The 16,304-nt window shown below is 53.4% G+C and overlaps 1 protein-coding gene across 4 annotated transcripts in view; it reads right to left on the bottom strand.

Annotated features, from left to right (window-relative positions):
• Window positions 1-5,982: 5,982 nt before the first annotated feature.
• Window positions 5,983-16,304, bottom strand: part of DHX34 (DExH-box helicase 34) — a 31,067-nt gene continuing 20,745 nt past the window's right edge. For 3 of the 4 annotated variants that reach the window (XM_059876557.1, XM_024978038.2, XM_024978039.2), the window contains 10 exons: window positions 16,065-16,258; window positions 15,311-15,412; window positions 12,644-12,886; window positions 12,276-12,449; window positions 11,822-11,939; window positions 9,601-9,707; window positions 8,511-8,795; window positions 7,280-7,456; window positions 6,928-7,066; window positions 5,983-6,249 (listed from right to left, as the gene is read on the bottom strand). In XM_059876557.1, coding sequence (XP_059732540.1) covers window positions 6,116-6,249; window positions 6,928-7,066; window positions 7,280-7,456; window positions 8,511-8,795; window positions 9,601-9,707; window positions 11,822-11,939; window positions 12,276-12,449; window positions 12,644-12,886; window positions 15,311-15,412; window positions 16,065-16,258 — 1,673 coding nt within the window. In that variant the 3' untranslated portion in view covers window positions 5,983-6,115. The remainder of the gene's footprint in view (window positions 6,250-6,927; window positions 7,067-7,279; window positions 7,457-8,510; window positions 8,796-9,600; window positions 9,708-11,821; window positions 11,940-12,275; window positions 12,450-12,643; window positions 12,887-15,310; window positions 15,413-16,064; window positions 16,259-16,304) is intronic. The other variant, NM_001192124.3, reaches the window with a different exon arrangement.

The following is a 16,304-nucleotide window of genomic DNA, read 5'->3' as shown; positions in this document are numbered from 1 at the left end:
AAGGTTGCACAGCAAGTATGTAGCAGGGCTAGGATTTGAATCTAGATCATCTGGCTCCTGAGTCCATTTTCTTTTTTTTAATACTTATTTTTATTTCTTTACTTTGGCTAGTATTAGTGCCACCGAGTATTAGTTGTGGCACGTGGGATCTTTAGTTGTGGTATGCAAACTCATAGTTGTTTGTGGCACGTGGGACCTAGTTCCCTGACCAGGGATCGAACCCAGGGCCCCTGCATTGGGAGCTCTGAGTCTTAGCCACTGGACCACGAGGTGAGTCCCCTAGTCCATGTTGAGTCCATGAGTCTACCCTGAGTGGAGACTTTGCTTTTTCTACAACCAAGGAGAGCTCCAGGGCGAAATTTACTCAGCCATCACTCAACTGATGAGAGTCTTTGTGGCTTCGAATTTTCTGTCATAATGAGGTAGATCCAGGTTTTATGGGGCCTGAGGTTCATACGATTTGGGGCGCCCTATTTTGGAAAAATATAGAACTACCAAAGCATAAGATGCAGGATCTTGAAAAAGGTCTGAACAAGGGTCCTGAGGCCTCGGATGGCACTAGCATCACAGTAAAGTCCCCTCTAGAGAAATAGCCGAAGCAAGTAGCACAGAACCACGTCACGCAGTCTGCGCATGCGTGCAAGTGTTTGCGGCGGAAAGCTTCCTAAGAGCCAAGTTTAGACTTCCCGTCCAGATTGCTAGAGCAGTTGCTGCTGCTGCTCCTGCTAAGTCACTTCAGTCGTGTCCGACTCTGTGCTACCCCATAGACGGCAGCCTACCAGGCTCCCCTGTCCACGGGATTCTCCAGGCAAGAACACCAGAGTGGGTTGCCATTTCTTTCTCCAGCCCGGGACATAATACGTGCTCAGTAAATAGTTGTGGGATATCTTTAACAGGACACAGAAACACTAATTGTACAGGAAGATTGGACAAACTGAAGTATGTTAAGACGAATAACTTCTGCTCTTCAACAGACATCGTTAAAATAGAAAGGCAAACCACAAATAAAAAGACACTGGGAGTACAGACATTCAACACGCATTTGTATCCAGACTATCTAAAGAACCTCTGCAAATGAGGGGGAAAAAAGACAACCCAACAGAAAATAGATCTAACATATAAATGGGTGCTACACAAAAGAGATGATCCAAATATCCAACATGAAAAGATGCCCCACGTCATCATTTGTCATCAGGGAACAGAGAAATGCAAATTAAAAACCACAATGTGGATCTACTGGAACACTCGTACTGTGAGAGGGAAGGTAAATGAATGAACCACTTGGAACACTGTTTAGCGGTTTCTTTTAAACATAAACATAACTCACCTTCAGTGTAGCAATTACTTAAGGCAGCAATTCCGGTCATTAAGTGTTTACCCAAGGGAAATGAAAACAGGTCCACATGAAACCTTACATGTGAACATTCATAGCAACTTTATTTCATAAATAGTACCTCCCCACTGGAAATAACCCAAACATTTAGAGAATGAAGAGGCTGTGGCATATTCAGACAATGGAATACCACAAAAAGGACATGCTGTATGACTCCATTTATGTGAAATTCTAGAAAAGAGAAATCTAATAAATGGTGACAGAGAAAAGATCAGCCTGGGGCTGAGGTTGGCGTGAGACACTGACCATAAGAGGCAGGAACCATGGAACTTTCTGGAGTGTTGAAAATGCTCTGTCTTGATTGGGATGGTGGTTACACAGGTGTGTTTGCCAAAATGAACTGACATTTTATTGTATGTAAACTGGACCTCAATACATTTAAAAAGAAAACCTCTCTTTCCTGCCTCCCCACCCCTCCTCTCCCTCCCTCCCCTTTGCAGAGATGACCATTAGTTAAGTTTGCTGTGAATCTGTTACAGCTGGTGTGTAATGCTATTCAGTTACGTGAGCAAATGCAAACAAAGGGCTTCTTCGTATGCAAAGGGCTTCCCGGGTTGGTGGGTGGCTCGGGGTAAAGAATCGGCCTACCAATGTAGGAGACATAATAGATGTGGGTTCGATGCCTGGGTTGAGAAGATCCCCTGGAGGAAGAAACGGCAACCCGCTCCAGTATTCTTGTTGGGAGAATCCCATGAATACCATAGCCTGGCAGGCCAGGGGGTCGCAAACAGTTGGACACGACTACGCACGCACGCACACACGCACACAAAATGTTTCCATTTTTCAAAAAATGGGATCATCTGACACACGGTTCTGTAACTTGCTCGCTTTCACTTAGTATAACTTAGAGATTTTTTGTGTCAGTACAAAGCCTGCTTTTGTTCGGCATGTCTGCATAGTGGTCCATTACATTGGGTGGGTTTTATTAATATTTAAGCAGTTTCATATGGAGAGACATTTAAGCTGTTTCCCATCTTTTGCTCCTACAAATAAAGCTGGCATGAATATCCGTGACCATATGTCATTTCCAGACATAAGTGTATCTATAGGATAACTTCCTGGAGGTGGAATCACTAGTCCAAGGGAAGGGGCATTTTTACATGTCATTTGATAGATTCTCTCGAACGTCCTTCCAAACAGGCTGTACTGAATTAATCATTCTTATTTTCCCTAATTGCGAGTGAATCTTAGCATCTTTGTACACTGTTCTGGGCCATTTCTATTTCCTCTTCTGTGTGGACTCAAATCTTTTGACTCTGTCCTTCCTAGGTTCTTTGTCATTTTCTTATTGGTTTGTAGCAGCTCTTTATATATTCTAGACCTTAAGCTTCAATTCATCATAGATGTTACAAACACCTCTCCCAGTCTGCTGCTTGTCTTTTGGCTTTATGATGACTTTACCCCCTCAAAACATTTCCTTTATTGTCTCTATCCCTTTTCTGTTATGGCCCCTGAAAATGACTTCCCAACTCAAGGTATTGAAACTAGAGAAATAGGGATTTCCCTGGTGGCGCAGTGGATAAGAATCTGCCTGCCAATGCAGGGGACGTGTGTTGACCCCTGGTCTGGGAAGATTCCACATGCCACGGAGAAACTAAACCTGTGGGTCACAGCTACTGAGCCTGAGCTCTGGAGTCCATTCTCTGCAATAAGGGAAGCCGTGGCAATGAGAAGCAGGCACAATGCAATGAAGAGGAGCCCCTGCTCCTACTAGAGACTGCACAGCAAGGAAGACCTGGTCCAACCAAAAATTAAAATAAAATACATTCTACAAGATTTTAAAATATGTGAAAGAAGGGAGGAAACTCTAAATGCCCAGAGATGGCCGTAAGAGCATCTATCAGAATGGGGTCACAGCTCCTCAACGGTGAATTCTATGGCCCTTCCTTGACAGTTCCAGAGGCTCTTACTATCCATTAGTTCCCCAGGGAAACACATCTATTCTGATAGGCGACCCAGACTGAGCCGGATTAAGTGCTGGCAAGGCTGTTAGGGAAATGGGTGCTTTCATCTTCTTTGAGGGGAATTTGTACAACTTCAATCTAGCAGGATCTTTCAAAATGCAAAGTTGATAGGCATTCATTCACCAACCTTTAAAAATCTGCTCTTGAAGCATGATATACGGCAAAGTGCATGGATCTTTGGCTTGGTGAATCTTCCCAGCAAATGAAACCTACCTGTGCCACCAGCACCCAGACCAAGAAACAAACCTTGAGCGCCCCCTCCAGCAGCCTGGTTGGTGCTGCCCCGCCCCGTCCCCAACCCCCATTAGGTTGCATGGAGCTGTGGTTTAGGCCCTTCTGTTGTAAGAATTTGCTTAACTATTCTTTTGTCGAGAGGCATTTGGCGGGGTTCCAGTTACAAATAGTGCTATTGCCAACACACAACATACTCGTGCGCTTCTGCGGAGTGTGTGTTTACAAGTGGAACTGCCGGGTCATAGAGGACGTGCCCAGGTTCAATTTTAGGAGATTCTTGAATTTTTTTCCCAGTCATTTTACCAATTAACGCTCCCACCAGCAACATATGGCAACTCTGCTTGTGCCACATACGGACTTAGTGCTGGGTTTTTTACGTTAGCCATTCTAATGAGCGTTATTGAGATATTTATTGCGGTTTTAATTGCATTTCCCTGACAGCTAATGATGGCAAGTCTTTTTTCATGGGCTTATTAACCATGTTTTTCTATTTTTGGGGGTTTATATTCAGTATTTGCCACTTATAAAGCAGTTGTCTTATTGATTTGAACTTTTTGTATAACATAGTTTCTATATTTATGTAATATGTACAATTATATGACATATCTGTCATATATATATAGGATTTTCTCCAAGTCTACACTTGCCTTTTCATTTTTTATTTTTCTTAGTATCTTTTGTAGGGCAGTTTTCTAATTTTGACTTAGTTCAATTACCACTTTATTACTTGCACTTTAATTTTTATTATATTATTAATGATTCTAATTATTAAATTTTATTTTTATATTTATTTATTAAACGTAAGTCCAGGACCTCTGTATCAAAAGGAACCTTCTGAGAAAAATAGTTTGGCTGCATTCGTCAGAGAGAAAAGAACGCTGGAACAGAGAAGTTAGGGGCTTTATCCAAGGCCACGAGGTGTTGAAATCTGTCAAACGCCTTTTCTGTTTTTAATGGGGTGAATCATTAAGTGAAAGTGAAGTCACTCAGTCGTGTCCGACTGTTTGCGACCGCATGGACTGTAGCCTATCAGGCTCCTCCGTCCATGGGATTTTCCAGGCAAGAGTGCTGGAGTGGATTGCCATTTCCTTCTCCAGGGGATCTTCCTGACCCAGGAATTGAACCAGGGTCTCCCGCATTGCGGGCAGACGCTTTACTGTCTGAGCCACCAGGGAAGCCCCTGAATCATATTAACTGCCTTTCAAATGTTAAATCGACTTTGTTTCGCTAGAGTAAATGCCCCCGGCCACGATGTAGTACTGTTCTTTTTATCTGTGGCTAACTGAATTGGCAAAGCTCGAGGAAGGGGTTCTGGGTCTGGTTCTGACATTAGGGCGGTGCTGGCCCAGAGCCATCCTCCTCCACACTGTGAACGAGCCGCTGTTGAGTGTCATGCCTTCAGTCCCTGTCTGCTGGAGGTCACCAGTGAACCCATCCAAGCCTGTCCTCTGCGTCTCTAACTATGGATTAAATCGCCTTAGTATTAAGTTGGCCAAAAAGTGCATTCAAGTTTTTCTGTAGGCTGCTATGAAAAACCCAAATGAATTTTTTTGCCAACCCAACAGATACACAGCATTGTGCCGTTTTATCTATTTCTTCTGGAGCTCAGGTGGTTTGTGTCTGTTTCTTTCTTGCTGGGTCTCTTGTTCTTTCCTCTACCCCACGATGATCTCTGTCTTGACCACATCCATCCTGCCATCACCCAGATTTCAAACCGAGTCGTGGAATTTACTTGCAGTGTTGTTCACAGCAGTCCGTCTCCTTTTCACTTCCGTGGGGAGACGTGGTGGGGGAGCCCGAGGGGACGGCTGAGAACTGCCCACGGACAGCACAGCAGAATGGGCCCCGTGACCAGGCAGCCCGTGGGCCCACAGAACACTGACCTCCCCTCACCCAGCTCCCAAAGCCACACACGTGAATGCGCCAGGCCGGGGTCTCTGAGTTCGAGGGAAAGCAGAGGCCATGAGACAGACTCAGAGAGAGCAGTCGCCAGGGGCGATCAGACCCTGGACCTGGAGTCTGAGGTCCCTGCTCAGCCTCAACTCCCGGGATCTACCCCAGGACACATCAGGTGGCTGCTGCAACAGGAGGGATAAGAGTCAGGCCACGGGAAGGACCAGCAGAGACGGTTGCTGATTCCTGGATGTGTGTGCGCATGTGCTCAGTCACGTCTATGTGACCCCATGGACTGTAGCCCACCAGGCTCCTCTGTCCATGGGGATTCTCCAGGCAAATATACTGGCGTGGGTTGCCATTTCCTTCTCTAGGGGATCTTCCTGACCCAGGGATCCAACCCGCCTCTCCTGCATCTCTTGCATTGGCAGGCGGGTTCTTTACCACTGCGCCACCTGGGAAGCGCACTTTATGGACGGGCAGGCTTTCAGACCCAAGTCCATCCGTGAGAGTTTATTCACGTATTTATGCTCCCTCCACCTCGGGGCTGGGCCCAGACCACAGTTCCGAGCCTAGGCTGGGGGCGAGGGCGGCAGTCCTGGCCTTGGCCCTGGTCCGGGATGGGCTGGGTTCACACGTGCTGCCTCCGGTGCCGCAGGATTTCCGTGGGAGTGAACAGAAAGTCCTTCTGGCAGGCCTCGCAGTGGTAAGGCTTCTGCAGAGCAGATGCCTTCTGGGGGGGCTCGGGGGCAGCTTCCTCAGCCCCTAGGGGAGAGGAGAAGGGGGTTAGGGGCCGTGCTCCACTGCGTGCTCTCATTCCCACCCAAATTCCAGGAATCTCTGTGGCTCAGGCTCTCTCCTGGCCTCTGCAGAACTCCAGCTCTGCCTCCTCCGGGAAGCCTTCCCTGATTAATACACACACACAGAGGCAAGTCTTTACTCTGTGTCCCCACGGGGTGAGAGAGACAGAGAAAAACACAAGTGGAGACACAGAGACTGAAAGAGACAGAGAGAGCCCTGGAGTGGGACCACATGGCCCCGCAGCCATCTCCCCGTGAGCGCGTGTGTGTGGCGTGGGACGCACCAGAGCCGACTCTGCCCAGGTCTGCCCACTGTGGCGTCCTCTGGGTTACAACAGGATGGATGTGGCCGAGGCAGAGACGGCTCGGGGACAACAGAGAAAAAGAGAAACAGGCAGAGAGACAGAAAAGCAGAGGCGGGTCAGAGAGGCGGCAGCAGAGACCAGAGAGACAGACAGAGACACGCGAATGAGGTGGCTCCAGGCCCTCCGTGTCCCATGCTCTGGGTCTCAGTGACAGAGCCCATCGTGGCACCAGCCACCAGCCAGGCAGAGGGTTGAGGACACCCAGATGCATGGAAAGAACCCCAGGCTGGACGGACAGCTGGGCAGACACAGGCATCCGGGCCACGCCCCAGCCTCACCTGGGGGGCCGCCCTGCGGAGCCTCAGGGCAGGTGTTCTCATGGGCGATGCGCTCCAGGGGCGTCAGGGGCATGTGCAGGCCACAGTGCGGGCAGGTCCAGAAAGTGCGGAGACAGTCGCTGTACAGGTCCGCGTCGCTCTGTGACAGCGGGCTGTGTCAGGGCTTGGCTCCCTGCCCCACTCCCCACCACCAGCCTGGGACCTTCCCAGAAGCCCTCAGGGCTGGCAGGCCCTTTCTGAAACTGCATCTCTGGACTAAGCTGGAATGTGGTTGGGGGTGCCAGGGGGAATCTCTAAAATCTCACTCTCAGGGGCAGGAGGACGAGGGGCCAAGGTGCGCGTCTGTGCTCACCGTGAGGCAGTTGTAGGTAAGGAAGTCAGTGACTGCGTAGCCCCCTTTGGTGGGGTGGGGGGACGGGGTAGAGTTGCCAAAGAGGCCAGGGAGACTGGGGGCAGCTGTGATGGTCTGGGGTCCCACATAGAGGTTCTGGGCTTCCAGCCCTGTGAGCCGCCGGAGGCTGTAGGAAACCTGAGCAAAGAGAGACAGAAGATAGAGCAGACAGACTCTATCAGCAGACAGGAGACAGGTAGACATAATGGGAGCACCTGGATCCAGCTGTGCCTGAAGTACACCCCTGGACTTTTCAGTTAAGGAGGCCAATTGCTTAAGCCACTCACACCCTGGTTTAAGATACTCATGACCAAAGGCTTGTCTAGAACACTCCCTTACCTGCTCTCCTCAGGCCCCTTCCCTCCTCATCCTTGTGGGAACACATTCAGACCTCAAGTCCGACCCTCAAGTGTGGCCACCTTGCCCCTTCTCTGGCATGTCAGCCCATTCCCCTTTCTCTGGTCCTCTGGGTCCCACCACATCCATGTGTAGTAGAATCAGAAGCAATTCTCAACCCGCACACCACATAAAGAAGTGGGGGTTCGGTTCCAAGCATGCTCTCTGTCCAATTCTTCCCATCTGTCTTCCATGTACCTCACAGCTTCTTTCTCATATCTCGCATGCCCTTAACTGCTACCAAGGGGTAATCTGCACCCCAGATGCGGAGAAGGCAATGGCACCCTACTCCAGCGCTCTTGCCTGGAAAATCCCATGGACGGAGGAGCCTGGTGGGCTGCAGTCCATGGGATCTCAAAGAGTCAGACATGACTGAGCGACTTCACTTTCACTTTTCACTTTCCTGCATTGGAGAAGAAAATGGCAACCCACTCCAGTGTTCTTGCCTGGAGAGTCCCAGGGATGGCGGAGCCTGGTGGGCTGCCGTTTATGGGGTCGCACAGAGTCAGACACGACTAAAGTGACTTAGCAGCAGCAGCAGCACCCCAGATGCAGCAGGTATTAATACACATCTGTTGAATGAGGGCTGCAGGGGTTAAGGGGGTGGCTCCTGGGGTCAAATCTTGGGTTCACCCTTACCAGCTGTGTGACCTTGAGCCTGTCATCAACTTCTCTGGTTTGAAAACCCCCAAATGTGGGTGTCTCGATGAGCTGGAAGCCAGGGCCCTCCGGAGCCTTCATCCCTGTGGCTGACGGCCCCTCCAGCCAAGGGGGCAGGTGCACAGTAGGCGGGTACCTTGGATGTCATGAACTGCAGCAGCTCCCTGCTCAGGGCCGCCACCTCCTTGTGGTTGACAGGGGCTTCCTCCTCCTCCTCCTCTTCGTCCTCCAGCCGCCGCCGGGCCTGGTGGGCCAGCTGCCGGTCCAGGGCGCTTTCCCAGTGGGCCCGGAGCCGCAGGGAAGCTGCCAGGAGCCGGACAGCACTCTCAGTGTCTGCGAGCTGGAGCTCCAGCCAGCCATCGGCCACCAGGCGGGAGCAGTCACCATTGGTGTCCAGGGACCGGCTGAACAGCAGGAGGGACTGGAAGAGAGGGGGCAGCAGACAGGAAGCAGTGGACAGGCATCTTAGAGCGGCGCCCGCCTGCGTGGGCTCCTGCGCGCCCCCCATTCACCCAGCCCATCCTCAGTCCCCACCACCATCCGCTCCTGTCCTGTGATTGCAGTCGGCTCCTCGCTGGGCTCGCGGACTCTGCCCCATGTCAGTCCCTGATCCAGCTCTGCTCAGAACCCTCTGGTGGTGGGGAGGAGGGAGATCTGGTCTCACCTGCCACCCTGACCTCACCTCAGCCTCTCTCCCCCACCCTGACTCTGCTCCAGCTGTTCCCTGTTCACACCCTGCACGTGGTGCTCCAGGGCCTTTGCACTTGCTCTTCCCTCTGCCTAGGTCGCTCTTCCCCCAGAGAGCCCTACAGCCCTCCCACCTTCAGGCCTTTGCTGACTGCACCTTCTCAATGAGGCCCACCCAGATGGCCTAATTCCATGCTAGAACCTCTGCCCTCCCCAGTCCCTTTACCCTGTTCTTTTCGCGCTCTGCTTTATCATTCAGTGCTGCACTGCATTTATGCTACTGCCCGCCCTTCCCAGCTAGATGTGAGCTCCGGGGGCGCAGGGACCGGGTCCCGCCTTGTGTGTCTTCCCCAAGCGCTGGCACCAGGCAGGCGCTCGGCCAGTAATGAATGGATACCAGGAGAAGGAGACAGCAGCCAGCCTGGGGGAAGATGGCTCCTCCAGGCCCACCCCCACCCCCGGGGGCCCCCTGCCCCGAGGAACACAGCCATGGCGCCTGGCAGTTGGGAGGGAGGCGGGGAGGCTGGGACGGGACCCACCTGTAGAGCGGGAATGCGGACACAGTTCACCAGGTATGGTTTGTTGGTCTCCAGGAGGGAGACGAAGGTGACAAGCTGGTGCTTGCTGCTCATCTTGTCCCTGTCATCTGAGAGGGTCAAGGGGACAGCTCAGCATCCTCTCCCCACCCCACCACCCCCCCCACACACCCGTCAATCCCCCCAGGGGCGGTCTGTCCCCCTCCCACTATTCAAGTGAAGTGAAGTGTTAGTCACTACAGTTGTGTCTGACTCTTTGCGACCCCATGGACTGCTGCCCGCAAGGCTCCTCTGTCTGTGGGATTTCCCAGGCAAGAATACTGGAGTGAGTAGCCATGCCCTTCTCCAGGGGATCTTCCCGACCCAGGGATCAAACCCGGGTCTCCTGCACTGTAGGTAGATTCTTTACCATCTGAGCCACCAGGGAAGCCCCATTCAAATAGCCACACAAAGAACATGCCTAAGGATAAAATGTCTGTGGCATGTTCTTAAACACTCCACCAAGCTGAATGTGATTTCGGCTATTCAGTGATATTAAGAATTGTTGCTAATTTTGTTAGGGCTGATGGATGACAGTACTGTGGTGATACAAAATAACAGTCCTTATGAATAGGATTTTTATTATCATTACTAACTGGTAAGATGTCTGGGACCTGCTTTAACATGCTCCAGCAAAGACAGGGGAAAAAATCAAGGAGACAGAATAAACAAGGATGGAAAATCCTGACAGCTGCAGCTGGGTAAGGTCACAGAGGGTTCATCACAGTCTCTCTACTTAAAAGATACCTGGAACTTCCCAAATGTTTTCAAAAAGGAGAAAAACGGGATTTTCTGGTGGCTCAGGGGTAAACAATCCACCTACCAAGGCAGGAGACATGGGTTTGATCTCTGATCCAGTAAGATCCCACGTGTCCGCAGAGCTACTAAGCCCATGTACCACAACTGCTGAGCCTGTACTCTAGAGGCTGGGAGCCGCAACGAAGCCTGCGCACCACAGCTAGAGAAAAGCCCGTGCAGCAACAAAGACCCAGCACAGCCAAAAATAAATAAAAAGGAGAAAACCAATGTACAGTAAGTCCCCTACATACAAACATTTGCAACATACGTTGCAAACTTTCAAAGATGAGAACATATTATAAACCTATTACAGTACTACATAACTGATTGTGTTAAATGGGTCCTAGCTGTGTTAAGACCTATAAACAAACAGGACTTAAGAACATGTTCTTGGAACGGAACTTGTTCATATGCAGGTGACTTACTGTAATAGGAAGAGGATAAATTGACTAGGAATTTACACAACTTAAAGATTAGAGGGACTTCCCTGGTGGTCCAGTGGCTAAAAGTCTGAGCTCCCAATACAGGAGGCCCGGGTTCGATCCCTGGTCAGGGAAATGGATCTCACACGGCCCAACTAAGAGTTCGAATGCCTCAACTAAGACCCAGTGCAGTCAAACAAATAAATAAACATTAAAAAAAAAAAATGTCGTGTCGATGTATGGCAGAAACTAACATGATACTGTAAAGCAATCCTCCTTCATAAAGAATAAATACATTTTTTTTACAAAGAAAAAGATTAGCGAGAAAATTTCAAATTCTATCTTTGGTGTTTAAAATCATACACTTTATCTTGTGGGGTTAGTATTTGCCATTTTAACGCAGTGTGTTACTCTCTTTACAAACAAGAGAAGGATGAGTTGTGTTTCAGCGCTCAGACAAAGCACACATCGCTGAAGGTGTGAAGCCTGCACCCGGGGAAGGGCACCCCCTGCAGACCAGCCTGGCCTGAGTGCAGCCTCAGCAGAGGCCACCTTGTGGCCTGGATCCCACTGGAAGGTAGACCGAATGCAGCTGCCTGAACACTAGGGCTGGGGGCCCACCCGCCCTGAGAAGGACCAAGCCCCGAGGTTCACGGAGCTCCCTTGACTCCTCTCCTGGAAGGCGCTGCTCTAATGGCGCAAACCTCAGGCCTTGGGATGGGCTCCGGGCAGCCAGCACCACATGGGGAGGGCGAGGCTCGGCAGGGAGAGGGGTGGGCGCCCAAGGCCACCCAGCCAGGGGTGGCTCTTGGGACCTGCAAGCCTCAGGTCAGCAGCCCCAGGGAAGGCAGAGTGTGGGAGGTGAGAGGGGGTAATCCCCGACGGCAAGCAGCACCCCAAGATCACTGTGCCCCCCACACCCCCAGTGGCAGGCCTCTCCCCAGCCCCGCCTGGGCTCCTGGTACCTCGGCTCCCATCGCTGCCCCTGGCCGCCTGCTCCTGCGCGTGCAGCACCTCAGGGCTGTTGGTGAAGACGCAGGTGGGGTGCAGCACAACGCCCTGCTTGGTCTGGGTGTGGAAGATCTGGAGGAGTAGAAGGCGGATGCCAGGGGACGGAGGCTCAGACCTGCTCTTCCTGCTGCCAGGTTCCCTCCTCCTCATCTCAACGCAAAACTCCCTCCTCCAGGAAGCCCTCCCTGATTCCCTCCCATGCTGATCAGGTCCTCCTGTTCCCTCAGCTCCTGGGTCCCCATCCCACTCTGGGTCACTGTCTGGGCACAAGTCTCTCCCCTGCCCCCATCATTAGACTGCACCCCACAAGGACAGGGCCAGGGCTGCCTCAGTCACTGCTGTAACCCCAGCACAGAGCAGGCGCTGGGAAGGGATGACAGATGACAAGACACAGATGAGGAGACACACTTGGTCCGAGTCCTTCCGGCTGCTGTTAAACGGGTCGGGGACGGCGAGCTGCGGGTAGAGGCCCCGGCCGAGCACCAGCTTGAGCAGGGCCATCTGGTCCCGAGTCAGGGCCTGGGCCGAGCTGGCGGCCGCGTGCAGCTGCTCCAGATTGTGCCGGAGCTTAAACTTCACGTCCTGGGGGGAACACAGGGGGAGGTGGGTTCCTGAGGCCCTCCCCACTGCCCAAGGGGCTGGTACTGGAATCTGGGGATCCCAGGGGTCCGGTAGACACCTGTCCACGGAAACCCACCTCCTGAGATGAGGAGTCCCCGCTCTGATAAACGCCATCCCCACTGCCCCAGGCCCCAGACTGCCCCATGGCGCCCTACCTGGATGTCCACGCTGTCGCCAGCCCCCCGGGAGGCTGAGCCACCCCGGTCCTCGTCGCTGGACCAGCCGTCCTGGTCGTCCTGGACTCGCAGCACTTTGCGCTTGCGCCCCACGCCCTCCTCGTGCCGGCGCTTCAGCTCGTAGAGCGCCTGGCGCTCCCGCCGCCGCTGCAGCCGACTATAGCTGTCTCCCGGCTGCGGGGCCTGGGCCCCGGCCAGCAGCCCATGGTCCTCCAACAGCTCCTGGGGGCAGATGGAGCCCGAGTGAGGGACACGGTCAGGTGCACTCTGGGCCCAGATGCACTTTCCTGTTGGGGGCCTGCAGCTGGCTGGCACGTGACCTCACCCTTAGAGCCACCACTGTCCTCAAATGACAAACGGGGACCCTCCTGGGAACTCCCAGCTGGGGCTGAAAGGGGCTATATGAGAACCACTCTCTGGGAATTCCTTGGTGGTCCTAGGATTTGGCACTTTCACTGCCAGGGCCCAAATTCGATCCCTGGTCAGGGAACCAAAGACAACAACTCTTTACATGGTGCTGGGCACGTAACTGTTCTAGAAAAGAGAACTGTCTTCGTTGCTGGCCAACGGAACACCCAGGCCGAGGGACAGGAGGGAGGAGACCAGGCTGGGTGACCATTACCATTCAGGGTCCTCCCTGGGGGCTCAGGTCACACACCCTCTCCACCCAGCTGTCCCCGGGCTCTGGTTACATGCCCACCTGCCCCTCCAGGCCTGCACCAGCCCCATGAGGTTCCTACACTAAAATGCTTCTCGGAGTGTGGTACTTTGGCCAGTAGCAGCAGCAGCATCTGGGATCATCTGGAAAGTTGTCACAAATACTGGGGCTTCCCTGGTGGCTCAGTGGCAAAGAACCCGGCTGCCAAAACAAGAGACTCAGGTTCGATCCCTGGTCTGGGAAGGTCCCACATGCCTCGGAGCAAGCCTCTGCACCACAACTACTGAGCCTGCGCTCTAGAGCCCGAGAGCCTCAGTTACTGAGCCCATACACCCTAGATCCCGTGCTCTGCAGCAAGAGAAGCCACTACAATGAGAGGTCTGCGCGCCGCAACTAGAGAGCAGCCCCCACTCGCCACAACTGGAGAAAAGCCCACGCAGCAACGAAGACCCTGCACAGTCAAAAATAAATAAATAAATAAAATTACTTAAAAAAAGAAATGCCAAGACCTGTGCCCCACCCAGAATGACTGAATCAGAATCTCCGAGGTGGGGGTGGGGGGCAGTGGGTGTGGAATCTAGAAATCATGGACCGTCCCCGTGATTCCAACGCCCCTGACAGACCTCCTGCCCACGCCTCCAGAAACAGCCTCCCAGGGACCCTACTGGATTGACCCTCTGTTTCCCATTGAGCCCCAACCAATGAGAAGAGACAGGATATCTGATGGGACAGAGAGAGTGAGAGAAGGAAAAGCACCCCCACTTACCTGTTCCTCAGCATCTGGGGCCCAACAAAGGTTGAACCACCACTCTTTAGAAAGTCAGAGACGTTGAGAGATGATGTCAAGTACGAAGGGGATGTGTGAACGTGGGGACCCATTAACGCACGGGAGGCCGTGGTGGTGACTGCGCACTGAGGTCTGCAGCCAAGGGGAACGGCTACCTCAGAGGCTGTTTTATTTTCATTCCGTGGCATGCCACACAACAGGGGGCTAGAATTCGCCAGCACCAGAGCTTTTTTGTGCTCGAAGGGAAAGATGCCCATGGAATATTAAGGACACAAACCACCTGCAGAACCGCATCTTAATAATAACAATAAAAATTGCAGGGCTTCCCTGGTGGTCCAGTGGTTACAAATCCACGGAGCAATGCAGGGGACATCAGCTCGCTCCCTGGTCCGGGAAGATCCCACACGCTGCAGAGTAACTAAGTCCAGCGCCACAGCTCCTGAAGCCCACCCACCCGAGAGCCTGTGCTCCACAAGTGAAGCCACGGCAGTGAGAAGCCCGAGCACCGCAACTAGAGAGCAGCCCCGCTCGCAGCAACTAGAGAAAGCCGGCACTCAGCAAGGAAGACCCAGCACAGCCCAAATAAATGAATAAAGTAGACATAAAGAAAATCTGCAACGTTTTAACTCATTTAGTCCTCACAGGAATGCTGGAGGTAGGGCTATTTTTTGCTTCCCCATTTTCTGAGGGAGAAGCTGAAGCCCTGAGAGGCCCAGTAACTTGCCCGTGGTTGAACTGCTAGCAAGCGGCAGAGCTCAGACTCAGTGCTGAGGTGTCCCGCTCCTGATGGTGCCTCCAAACACCACTAGGGAAGCCCACCCACCCGAAAGCCCACCCACCCTAGAGCCCATGCTCCACACCTCCCAGCACGCGGCCTGCGTGGCCACCTCAGCACCCCAGCTTGAGAACAAGGTTTTTTGTGAGGATGTGACTCGTGACGGCAGACCTTGTCCACCCCTCCAGGAAGCCCTCCTCGATTTTCACCTCTTTGCCCTGGCCCCACCCCACACTAGCCATGTGATGGTGGGGGAGGTGGGTGTGGGGAGGGGATCTGACGATGCTGTCAGAGAAGAAGAGATGCCACGCTGTGGAGAGTGTTCACGGATACTCTCCCTCTACCTCCTCCCACACCCATGTCCCAAGTCTGTTCCTGGCTGCCTTCCCCGGGGGGCCAGCCCCCACCCCTTCTCCCAGACCTCACCTTGAACTGGCGCCGCAGGTTGGCCATCTCGTATAGCCGGTGCTCCTCGATGCCCCGGTGGCGGCACCACTTGCGTGAGTTTCTGCCCCGTTCAGATTTCACCTGAGTGGAGGTCCAGACCCCAGGAGGTCAGGGCCTGACCAGCTGAGGAAAGGGGTGGGGGGTGCCGACCCACCACCCAGACAAGCCGCAACACCAGCCACTGGAAAGATGTGAGGCTGGCGGGAGCCCTCCCTCAGCGACACCTGCTCTCCTTCTTCTCAGCCCAATGCCTCCTCCTACAGGAAGTCCTCCCAGACTACACAGGGTCAGACAGCCCTCTGGGGCTCTCAGAGGCCCCTGGACTTCCCACTGCAGCCCATTCTGGGTGGTCACTGACCAGGGACAATCTGCCTCTCTGTGCTGGACTGGGAGTCCAGGAGGGCAGGGCCAGGTAAGTTTAGTCATCACCGGGTCCCTAGCACAGCTCAGGACAGGACCAGGCCTGGTCAGGGAACATGTGTTCAACACACAGATACCCCCTAAGGCATCTGAAAAGCCAGACAGTGCTGGCTTTAGTCAGTGCTTAGAGACCCCAGGCTCCCCTCAGCATGTGCTCGTCCCATGAAAAGTGGATTCGAGATTCTCCCCAGACAGGCCCTGTCCGCGGTGGCCTCAGGGGTCCTCCCTGGGGTGGAGGTGGGGTGCAAAGCCCGGACTCCGTGAGAACGACAGCCAGGCGGCTGGGGCAGAGGAAGGGCGCTGCCGAGCTCACCTGCACCCAGGTATTAAAGACGTTCAAGAGTGTGAAGGGGTCACCCTGGTCACTCTCCAGGGGCCGCCGCGTCGCCGCGCACTCGGGGTTGCTCTGGGCGCTGCGGGTGAAGGGCGTCTGGACGCTGAGGGCGGCGGCGATGGTGAGCACGGGCTCAGCCAGGTGGAACATGGAGCCCAGGATCAGCATCTTTCCTGGGGGTGGACCAGCGCTGAGCCTCCTGGGCGCCCGACGGCATTC

This window comes from Bos taurus, chromosome 18 (genome assembly GCF_002263795.3).
Source record: "Bos taurus isolate L1 Dominette 01449 registration number 42190680 breed Hereford chromosome 18, ARS-UCD2.0, whole genome shotgun sequence".
NCBI lineage: Eukaryota > Metazoa > Chordata > Mammalia > Artiodactyla > Bovidae > Bos > Bos taurus.
Note: the sequence above shows the minus strand (reverse complement) of the source record. Positions and strands in the feature narration are given on the sequence as shown.